This window comes from Salvelinus sp. IW2-2015, linkage group LG36, assembly GCF_002910315.2.
Source record: "Salvelinus sp. IW2-2015 linkage group LG36, ASM291031v2, whole genome shotgun sequence".
NCBI classification, from domain to species: Eukaryota; Metazoa; Chordata; class Actinopteri; order Salmoniformes; family Salmonidae; genus Salvelinus; species Salvelinus sp. IW2-2015.
This window is the reverse complement of record NC_036875.1, coordinates 8,938,370-8,950,501: the sequence shown is the minus strand read 5'-3', so window position 1 is coordinate 8,950,501 and position 12,132 is coordinate 8,938,370. Positions and strand designations below refer to the sequence as shown.

The following is a 12,132-nucleotide window of genomic DNA, read 5'->3' as shown; positions in this document are numbered from 1 at the left end:
TCCAAATAAGTTCAGGAGTACAAATGTACTTAGCCCACACATACGATTATCTGTAAGATCCCTCAGTCGAGCTGTGAATTTTAAACACAGACTCAACCACAAAGACCAGGAGGTTTTCCAATGCCTCGCAAAGAGGGCACCTTTGGTAGATGGGTATAAAAAGCAGACATTGAATATCCCTTTGAGCATGGTGAAGTTATTAATTACACTTTGGATGGTGTATCAATACACCCAGTCACTACAAAGAAACAGGAGTCCTTCCTAACTCAGTTACCGGAGAGGAAGGAAACCACTCAGGAATGTCACCATGAGACCAATGGTGACTTTAAAACAGTTAGAGTTTTATAGGCTGTGATCGGAGAAAATTTAAGATGGATCAACAACATTGTAGTTATCCCACCATAGTAACCTAAATGACAGAGTAAAAACAAAGAAGCCTGAACAAAATAAAAAATATCCAAAACATGCATCCTGTTTGCAATAAGGCACTAAAGTAAAACTGCCAAAAAATAGGAAAATAAAATAACGCTTTGTATTCAGGACATAAAGTTATGTTTGGGGCAAATTCAACCCATCACGGAGTACCACTCTTCATATTTATGGTGGTGGCTGCTTCATGTTATTTGTATGCTTGTCATCAGCAAGGACTAGGCAGTTTTTTAGGATAAGAATAAATGGATTAGAGCTTACCACAGGCAAAAATCCTAGAGGAAAACCTATTTCAGTCTGCATTCCAACAGACACTGGGAGACAAATTTACCTCAGCAGGAAAGGCAAAATATATAGAGTGGGAGTTGCTTACCAAGACAGCATCGAATGTTCTTGTAATAGGCTAGTTACAGTTTTGACTTAAATCGTCTTGAAAATCTATAGCAAGACTTGAAGATCGCTGTCTAGTAATGATCAACAACCAACTTGACAGAGTTTTCTTGTGGTTTTTATGGAAAGTTTTCTTAACGTTTTCAGAACAATTTGAGAAGATGACTTTAAATAGAACCATGAGGAAACCTGTAGGAAACATTATGCTGAAGTACTGAAATTCCCACAGAAGAATGTTGTTTCTCAAAACTATTTGAGAACATTCCCAATGTCAAACCAGTTGGAGAACATCCCTAGAAAACGAACAAAATTGAAATGTAATTATATATATATATTTTTTTATCCCTTTTCTCCCCAATTTTCGTGGTATCCAATCGCTAGTAATTACTATCTTGTCTCATCGCTACAACTCCCGTACGGGCTCGGGAGAGACAAGGTCGAAAGTCATGCGTCCTCCGAAGCACAACCCAACCTAGCCGCACTGCTTCTTAACACAGCGCGCCTCCAACCCGGAAGCCAGCCGCAACAATGTGTCGGAGGAAACACCGTGCACCCGCCCCCTCGGTTAGCGCGCACTGCGCCCGGCCCGCCACAGGAGTCGCTGGAGCGCGATGAGACAAGGATATCCCTACCGGCCAAACCCTCCCTAACCCGGACGACGCTAAGCCAATGTGCGTCGCCCCACGGACCTCCCGGTCGCGCCGGCTGCGACAGAGCCTGGGCGCGAACCCAGACTCTGGTGGCGCAGCATAGCACTGCGATGCAGTGCCTAGACCACTGCGCCACCCGGGAGGCTCCATCTTATATTTTTTAGGAAATGTTTTGTTAAAGTAATGAAATACCAAGAAATTATACTGAAACAAAAATATAATTACAACATGTAACAATTTCTATGATTTTACTGAGTTACAGTTCATATAATGAAATCAGTCAATTGAAATTATTAATGATGTCCTAATCTATGAATTCACATGACTGGGCAGGGGTGCAGCCATGGGTGGGCCTGGGAGGGCTCCATTTGGGAGCCAGGCGCAGCCAATCAGAATGAGTTTTTCCCCACAAAGGGGCATTATTACAGTTTCATCAGCTGTCCAGGGTGGCTGGTCTCAGATGATCCTGCAGGCGAAAGAAGCCGAATTTGGAGGTCCTGGGCTGGCATGGTTACACGTGGTCTTCATTTTGTGAGGCTGGTTGGATGTTCTAAAACAAATCTCTAAAACGACATTGGAGGTGGCTTATGGTAAGAAATTAACATTCAATTCTTTGGCAACAGCTCTGGTGGACATTCGTGCAGTCAGCATGCGAATTGCACGCTCTCTCAAAACTTGAGACATCTGTGGCATTGTGTGTGTGTGATAAAACTGCACATTTTAGAGTGGCCTTTTATTGTCCCATGCACAAGATGCACCTGTGTAATGATTGTTGTTAAATCAGATTCTTGATGTGCCACACCTGTCAGGTGGATGGATTATCTTGGAAAAGGAGAAATGCTCACTAACAGGGATGTAAACAAATGTGTGCTCAAAATTTGTGCGAAATACACTATCTGCGAGTGGAACATTTGTAGGATATTTTATTTCAGCTCTTGAAACTAACACTTTACATGTTATATTTATATTTTTGTTCAGTGTAAAAAAAATGGTTTGTCAAGTTCCTTAACTGTGCAGAGAATGTTCCAACACCAAGAAACTATCCTGCACCATTATCAGAAAGTTGTGGAAGGTTGTATGCCAAAATAAACATAGGCCAACCACGCCTTAAAAAACATATGGTTCTCAGAACGTTATGTGCTAGCTGGTATAGTTGGGTTCAGCTGTCTTCTATGTTGGGAATTCTGAAAAGGCTTTACAATGACTGATTAAAATGTAGGCTACTACAGTCGGGAGAACAAGTATTTGATACACTGCCGATTTTTCCTACTTACAAAGCATGTAGAGGTCTGTCATTTTTATCATAAGTACACTTCAACTGTGAGAGACGGAATCTAAAACAAAAATCCAGAAAATCACATGTATGATTTTTAAGTAATTCATTTGCATTTTATTGCATGACATAAGTATTTGATCACCTACCAACCAGTAAGAATTCCGGCTCTCACAGACCTGTTTAGTTTTTCTTTAAGAAGCCCTCCTGTTCTCCACTCTACCTGTATTAACTGCACCTGTTTGAACTCGTTACCTGTATAAAAGACACCTGTCCACATACTCAATCAAACAGACTCCAACCTCTCCACAATGGCCAAGACCAGAGKGCTGTGTAAGGACATCAGAGATAGAATTGTAGACCTTGTAGACCTGATTGACCGTCATCTACTTCTCCCCACTGTATATAAATTGCTATATCTAGACCACACTGTTTTGTTTTAATTTTAAATTAAAAAAAAAATATATTCTCTCTATGGAAAGTCTGTTCTATATTTAAATKAAATAAATTCACTACAATGATGTTGTAAACTTGATATTTGTCTGTGTGTTTGAGTAGGCCTGCTGTAAAAAATAAAAAATAAAAAAATGTTTTACTAACATACTTTACATCAACTTCATACAGGTGCACCAAWACCACATAGAATGAAAGGTTGCTGGATCGAATCTCCAAGCCGACAAGGTAAAAATCWGTCGTTCTGCCCCTGAGCAAGGCAATTAACCCATTGCTCCTCCGGCGGCGATGCCTTTTAAGGCACCCCCCTCACCTCTCTGATTCACAGGGGTTGGGTTAAAGGATGCAGAACATTTCAGTTGATTTGCATTCAGTTGTACAGCTGACTTGGTATCCCCTTTTCCATTTCCCTATCAGTAATAAAATCAGTCATTGGTACCTGGCAATGTTGCAAAAAATGTACTAATAATGTCCAGAAGATGTCAGTAGCATAACAGTCACCAGGAAGATCATGCTGTCAAACAGCTGTTGTAGCTACACATGTCCGGCTAGTTGTAATGAGGTCTGGATATGCGTGAATGTWCAAATTATGGAGTGCACAAATTAATAAAATAGAATCCCAGAGTGTTCTTAAGATGCCACTGCAAGATAAATGTTATTTTGCATTTTATAACGTGCTATAAAGAGGACTACCGAAGACATTCAAAGAACTCCTCCTTACTGTGCTATAACTGTATGGGTCCAAAGGCTAGCCTACCCAGCGTGAGATTTTAGTCCAGGATTTAAAGCAGAAACCACATGGAGAGGCGTTGTCAACGGAGTCAAAATTTGCGTGAGAGAGTAGAGAGCATCAATCCACATACAGTGTATAGCGTATGCCAATTTTAATTGTCATGAGAATCCATATAAACACTTGTTTTTGTTATGGTCGCTATGTAGCCCTTGTATATTATTGTTGTGTGTTCCTTTTTACTCAACTTAAAATGTCCTACGGGAGCCACCATACTTTCACTAACCAGTTATGTTAGCTCAACAATGTGAGGAGAGTTGTAGACACCCGAGCAGTTTATAAAGACTTTAATCTTGTTCTTCCTACATAACAGTATTCTCTCTTGAAATCTGAGTCCTTGAGTTTCCCAGCCCAGCCTGCCTAGGCTATATGCTATCGAAATCAACACAGGTAGGCTGCAATTGTTTTCAATTATAAACTTGGTYATTCGAGCGCTGAATGCTGATTCGCTGACAGCCGTGGTATATCAGACTGTATACCACAGATATGACAAAACATGTATTTTTACTGCTCTAATTACATTTACCAGTTTCTAATAGCAATAAGGCACCTCGGGGTTGTGGTATATGGCCAATATACCACGGCTAAGGGCTGTATCCAGGCACTCCGCATTGCGTCGTGCGTAAGAACAGCCCTTAGCCGTGGTATATTAGCCATTACCACACCCCTTCGTGCCTTAATGCTTAAATAGATTGCCTGTTTGACTGAAATCTTAGCTTACAGCCCAATACATTTTAAACTACATCTTTAGCTAGTCTACTTAGRATAGGGAAAATAGTCCTCTGTACCACACCACCACATTCCACTATTTAACCTATCTAATCCTACTKCAGACCAACGTCTGTGAGGACAGAACACTACCACTCAACACCCCCCGCAACTGTTATGCAGTAAAACTTTGCAATCCCAAGTATTTCTCTGCTGCTGCCAACACAACCTTTTATTTTCTGTGATTTAAAAAAAAAAAAAAATCCATTGATGCAGTACAATTGGCAACCATAGCTATGAATGCCAAGAAACCTACCTTACTGAAGCAAATACAGTATTCTTCCCATCACTCTCTATTAGTCTCTGCCTAATCGCAGGAACCCTCTCAGGATCCCTCACCCTGTACCCATCTTCCTCTACCACTCTCTTCACCACTTCCGCATACGACACTATCTGTACTACTCTGACGGTAGCAACCTCAACCTGCCTTTCTCTCACCGGACACCTCCGATCTCTAGCCCCATGGGCACCCCCACAACTAACATCCAAACTACACATTCCATCATCTCATGCCCTCTTGCACACTTCTCACATCTAGGACTCTCCCTCCTACTTACTGCTGCAACATGCCCATAAATTTGACTCATTAAACACCGAAGTATTTCACGGGATAACTCTCACTTCCTACCTTAACCTTATCTGCAAAGGATTACAGCAAAAGTCAACAGAACAGACAACTTAATTTTCCGTTTCCCAACGCTCTCCACCGGATCTGTGTCGCAACCAGGGTTGGGGCGTAACGTATTAAAAATGCTTTCACACTTCTTTGTTTTCTCAAATCAACATTGAAAAAAGGTGCAGGTTTAAGTTTGTTCCACTTGAGCGTGTCTGAGCACAAGTCAGAAACCACCATGATGACACACCAAATGTGTTTGATGGATCGCAGGAAAAGAGCAGGAATAGGTTTTTGTAGGCCACAGTCCAAGCTATGTCTTCCAATGGTGCGACTGCTGTTGGCATCCAAAGATTAATCAACTTGAATAAATGCTTGGAGGTAAGGACAACAGCAGTGGTGTAGTCTAAAGACGATARGGATATCACTTCTTATTGATACTTTATTTTAAGAATGTGAAATGTCAGAATAATAGTAGAGAGAATAATTTATTTCAGCTTTTATTTCTTTCATCACATTCCCAGTGGGTCATAAGTTTACATACACTCAATTGGTATTTGGTTGCATTGCCTTTTAAATTGTTCAACTTGGGTCAAACGTTTCGGGTAGACTTCCACAAGCTTCCCACAATAAGTTACGTGGATTTTGGCCCATTCCTCCTGACGGAGCTGGTGTAACTGAGTCAGGTGTGTAGGCCTCCTTGCTCGCACARGCTTTTTCAGTTCTGRCCACACATTTTCTATAGGATTGAGGTCAGGGCTTTATATGTGGATTTGCCCTTTAAACAGCTGCATATTATCAAGATATCAAAGTGTCACCAACAGAAAGATAAACAATAGGCCTATAGCAAATGCGGCACATGGCATTCCTTTTTCACATGTAAATAGCTCTTTTCAGTAGTGCTCAAAGCATGCCATTCCATGAGCGCAGCATTTTTTTKAACTCGAACCAGTGAGCCCAATCAGTCCTCCATGACAACAAAATCATAAGCAACAGAGTAGGGCTGGCTAATAAGTCCTTCYTTTTTGGGTTATGCTCAGGTAAAGCAATTTGGCTAATCTATACTTCCATATTTCCAAGTCCTATTCTTGAAGATCAAGGGGTATAACATTTACTGGAATTACTGTAATTCTGATAGATTTGGTTTTTAATGTAAAGATGTAATTTAATCGTATTACTATATGTAGTAGAAGGTAATGTGTTAAAAGCAGCCTACATAACCAATCCATAAAGTAAAATTGTACATCCATATATGGCCAGCTATGTAAACTTGAARATTGATTAATTTTGCAATAGATGTCGTTCAATTGGTAACATACATTTTTATCTTCTTRTAATGCCTCTGAAGGGGAAAGTAATCTAAAAGTAACTGAATGTAATCAGATTACGTTACTGAGTTTGGATAATCGAAAAGTTACGTAACTGATTACAATTTTGGACAGGTAACTAGTAACTAATGGATTACATTTAGAAAGTCACCTACCCAACCCTGGTCGCAACAAATGGCGAGCGTCACAGACACCGGGAATCTTCACTTTCAATGCTACCCACGTTATCACTCCTTTCAAAGGTGCCCTGCTCTGGAGATCAAAGCAAGTCACATTTATTGTCTCTAATCAGGTGATACGGAGCACCCGCTCCCTCTGGGCTGAAGAAACACAAATCATCCCTAGTCCACTCCTAGTTACTTTAACCAACTCAACAGTTCCGAACCTCTTCTCCACCCAACCTACCACCACATATTGATCAGCCAAAATGGAAGGATCCATTCTCTACACAAATATCACTCGCACTGGCCCAGAATCATCCTTTACATCCTCGGACAAGGCCCGACCTTGGTGGTCCTCACTGTAGGAACTTCATCCACACTCTCGTCAGGGCCCATCACTGAGCTACTGAAACACGTATCCCTTTTTTTTYTACTTGAAACCAACCTTCCTTGTCATACTGCTTCCCTCTATACTCAACTTCTTCTCAACAGTCATCACTGCACCACCGTTTTCAGATTTTCTGACAACTTCCGGATGATGCACACCTCGCGAGTCTTGTTTACCATTGGCTGAACGCGCACCACAACATCAGGAAGTAGCATTAGCCACCCTAGCATGGTGGTGGAAATGTGTGTTTTATTAACAGTATAGTACGKAAATTTCCCATATTTCTTCCACAGACGAGCTATTAAATCTAGTTAAGGAGGAAACCGATGCCTTCGCAGCCAGAATAAAGGATGTTTTATGTATGTCAGTCCATGGGGGGGACACGAGTGTATTACCGTCGAGGCTGACAGCGTTGGCACCTAGAGATAATACGACATCAGGAAGAACTATGCCCACTAGGAGTCTCGGCGCTAGGTATGAGAGAAATTGACACACTACATTGTAGAGTTCAAAAACATCGCTAGCCAAACACAACCTGTTCTCGCTAAGTGAGCAATTGAATTAAAGGGCAACTACACCCTCRAAATGTATTGTAATGAAACAGCAGGGAGCAGGTCTCGAACCCTCGACCTTCTAGCCCGAGGTCCGGCGCGCTATTGACTGTGRCGCAAAAGCATGCTCGTGCGGCAGAGTCGATTTCCGCGCTTATAAACCCAGGGTCGTTACAGTATTTTATTMATTGTTKCCAGACCTCAAACGTGGTCTCCTGATGTGGTTTAAGCATTGTTGTGATTTTGAGAGTGAAAACATGAAAAAACGAGGAAGACTCGAAAACCAGGACAAATTTAACCGGGAAAACAGAATTGACCAAAATAGTGTATTACAATCTGTGCAGACTGAGTCGACACCTAGAGGTAATACGACATCAGGAAGAACTACGCCCTCTAGGACTCTCGGCGTAAATTGAGAATAGGGACACATTTCTAACACTTTGTATTTTCTTGTACACTTTTAACATAGGCTCAGGCCCTGGTGTGAACTCATATCCCAGCCATAATGCCTTGCATTATGCCTGGTAATAAAACACTTCAAGTGTGGCTTAGAGGCAACTTGAATCCCACAAATGCGAGGTGTCTTCAAAATACTATTCATATTATGCATAAAACYAACTAAATGTAATCATTTTTATGGGTTATATTGATTAGCCATTGGCTCAACTCGCGAAGGGGCACAATTTACCCCAAAGCAACCATTTTGACTATATTAGCCCACACAGCTACAAGGATACACTTTKATGATAGGTTTAGGACCTCATATTGTAGCTTATAGATACCCCAACTAATGTATGAAACAGTTTTAAGACTATGTATTCTGGCTTAGATACAAGCATCATGAAACCTATAACACAATACATTCATTGGACTTGATTAATACCTTTTTTTACCTAAATTWTTCCATGTGGTTTCTTCCTTCACAGACTCCATAACATGATGACCTCTTCTTAAATATTTGGCCACATGATTCATTTTGTGTATAGTTTCCTAGAAACAAAGAGTGACTCAACAAAACCTTTGGCACGACTTACCCTACTGTCCCTTACATTTTTGGCTAATCTTTTGAGCAACTGAAATGGTCTATTCTTTGTTGTTAAACAGCTGCACAAATACAGCATYGAAAGTTTAGTTTTTGGTGAAGAAATGTGTCCCAAGCAATTCTATGGTGACAGGGCAAAAACTGTACCCTTCTCACCTCCTTCCCTCAGGAGACAGCTCACTGCAGAATGAGTCCACACAGTGCTGCCAGAGTGGTGGTGGTTGGTGCTGGTCTAGCAGGCTTATCTGCAGCTTCCACCCTGGTGAAAGCTGGCTTTCAGCACATCCAAGTCCTGGAGGCTATGGGCAGGCCTGGAGGCCGGGTCTACACCACAAGACCCTTTGGCCAGAATGTAATTGAGCTGGGGGCCAATTGGATCCACGGTCAGGAGGCCAACCCGCTCTTCCTGCTAGCCCAGGAGCAGGGCCTGCTGCTGGAGGAGAGAGGCTCAGCCAGCATCATGTGCCTGCCAGGCTCCGTCACCCCTAGGGACTACTTCTTCCGGGAGAGCAGGCGACAGCTTCCGGTGGACGAGGTGGAGCAGGTGTGTTCCTTTTTTAGCCGACTCACCTCCAGGGCCTTCGAATCAGAGTTGGASCCGAGGCACAGCAGTCAGAGCCTGGGGGGCTTCCTGGACGAGGAGTTCGCCCAGTCACACCTGGCGGCCTCGGAGGACGGCCCGAGGGTATTCGAGTGGTGCAAGAGGAGCGAATGCACGGATGAGGCCAGCTCCTCCCTCTATGAGGTGTCTGCCTCYCAGCTGGGTCACTATGTGGCCTTGGAGGGGGGCTTCTTCAATTCTCTGGGCCCCGGAGGCTATCAGGCCCTGGCAGACACCCTCTTGGACAACCTTCCGCCTGGAGCCGTGCTGTGTGACAGGCCGGTACACAGCATCCACTGGGCCCTGCAGGAGGAGAAGAACCACACCCGTCCAGTCAGAGTGCTGTGCCAGGGGGGCCAGTGCTTCATGGCAGACCACGTCATCGTGACCGTCCCTTTAGGCTTCCTGAAAGAGAATGCAGTGGCCATGTTTGAGCCAGCCCTCCCCAAGTCCAAGGCCGACGCCATTGAGAGACTGGGCTTCGGCACGGTGGACAAGATTTACCTGCGGTTCGAGGACAGGTTCTGGCCCCATGACTGTGCCGGGATCCAGCTGGTGTGGGACGCGGGGCCCGAGGATGAGGAGGTATACCAGCACTCTCAGTCAGAGGSTGGGGCCTGGAGAGACATGTGGTATAAGAAGATCTGTGGCTTTGACACGGTGGCCCGCCATCCCACAGTCCTCTGCGGCTGGATCACAGGCCGGGAGGCCCGACACATGGAGAGCCTGGATGAGAAGATGGTGGGAGAGGTGTGTGTAAGGTGTGTATCAGGTCTGCTTATCAATCAGGTGCACAGGTCAAAGGTTCAGTCAWTGGGTGTGTGGGAGAGAGGTGTGGCCATCATATCTCATCACTGAGATATGTGACATTCATGTTGAACCTTTCACCCTGTCTTTAAGGTGGTGTCTGTAGATGGCCTCAGATTCCATGCTTTTTATGCCCTTAAATACCCTACAATGGTTTACCACACTAATATTTAAGGACATTTTATTCTGCTATTGTTTTGTGCTTGAGACAAAAGTGAGTTTGTAAAGAAAACGACTATAAGCTATTCTAATTTCTAACAACCTATTTTGCAACATTCAAGCATGAGCTATTGCTCACCAAGCAAAAAAAAAACTGTGTGAGAATGCATGCATGAAGAATTAAATCAGAAACACACAGTCATCACTTTTAATCCCATTATTAGTCAGCTATTATTTTGGCAAACTGTGTTTGCATGTTCAGGATGAGTAACAATCAGGCTTGTGTTTTGACAGAATGCTCAGGTCCTTCACTGGCTGGTCAGTACCAGAGCCAGCCCAGGTCCTGATGTCTAAGTGGGGGAGTGAGCGTTTTGTCCGTGGGTCATATACGTACCCCCCTCCAGGAGTGGACGCTGTGAGGGAACACACAGCCCTGGCAGCCCCTCTTCCTTTGCCCTGTGAGGCTGGATACTCACAGGCAAAGGTACAGTACATGACGTTCACAACCCTTCCTGAGCGCACATGATTCTGACAACAACTTTCATGTACATTTGGCAACACTTTAAAATGAAGATAGCTTCTAGTAACATTAAGCATGCTTCTAACTGCTCATTATTGCAATAACTAATATCTTTAACATACCTACTTCCTAATAACATGTTAGTAAGAATATACAGTAGTTTGACATGGCTAATATTGGTACACACACAGTCAAGTTTGTAAGTGTATGAACCAGCGATATGTCTCTAAGTTAGCTAACTTGCCTTTGAGACGGCATCAATTAAGCCACGGTATCACAATGATCTCAGTCAATGTACATTTTATGGTCGGCAAGCTGACCCGTAATCAGATTTGATGGAGAAGATATTTCCGCTCAGTATCTGCAATTGAAGCCAAGATCATATACCAAATACCAACCGAGTTGGTGGTGCTTTGTAGACTGTGACCTCTTTTTTTAATGATGCGTTGTAGAATTGCATAATATACACACGTGATTTACGGTAAAGATAATACTCAGGGACCAAAGTTTGTGTGTTTGCTTCTGTCAGTCCTGCGGTCAATTCAGTTTTCAATTTAGTCAGTTAATTCAGTGAATTAAAATGATATTCATGAAATGGAAATTATCCATTGTTTTCTATGAAGATTTTTCAATTCATGAATAGAATTTCAACTTACTCCCTGAATTGACCTCTACTCTGGMCTCCGTATGTTCAGCCTCTTCAGGTGCTGTTTGCTGGCGAGGCCACCCACGTTAACTTCTACACCACCACTCACGGGGCCTACATGACGGGCATCAGAGAAGCACAAAGACTCATTGACCTTTACGCCGATAGTGAGCCCGATTCCTATAACGAGTGATACACAAAACGCCTCATTACAAAGAACTCTAGCTTCTCAACAGGTTACTGATACTGATGAAATTACCATGAATTGCTTTTGTTATCTAGTAAGCAGCTGCTTGAAATCATTAGCCACTATGAATGTCGCCACTATGGATTCAGCTGTGGACTTTGTCCACTTTGGTCACGTGTTAAAGTTGAAGTGCTTTGTAATTGTAGTTGTATGTCACAGTATCAGTTCTTTCTTTTAGGGATTGGTTAGCATACTAATATTACCTCACTCATAATGTAATGACCTTTTTCCTTCTTTCATGTAAATTGAAACCGAAGCTGTAATTCATTGACAACCTTCTTTTTTTTTTTACACAAATACATTTTTTTGTGATGAA

General features: G+C 42.8%; 1 protein-coding gene across 2 annotated transcripts; it reads left to right on the top strand.

The window, feature by feature from the left end:
• The first annotated feature begins 4,254 nt into the window (after positions 1–4,254).
• zgc:66484 (spermine oxidase) lies at positions 4,255–11,863 on the top strand. 2 transcript variants are annotated; one of them, XM_023981091.2, is made up of 4 exons: positions 4,255–4,375; positions 9,006–10,198; positions 10,698–10,887; positions 11,619–11,863. In XM_023981091.2, exons 1-4 carry the CDS (start codon positions 4,355–4,357, stop codon positions 11,760–11,762), a joined length of 1,548 nt encoding a protein of 515 aa, XP_023836859.1. In that variant the 5' UTR covers positions 4,255–4,354; the 3' UTR covers positions 11,763–11,863. The 2 variants fall into 2 exon arrangements, with proteins under 2 accessions (XP_023836859.1, XP_023836860.1); XM_023981092.2 differs by lacking the exon at positions 4,255–4,375 and adding an exon at positions 7,439–7,717.
• The last annotated feature ends 269 nt before the right edge of the window (positions 11,864–12,132 follow it).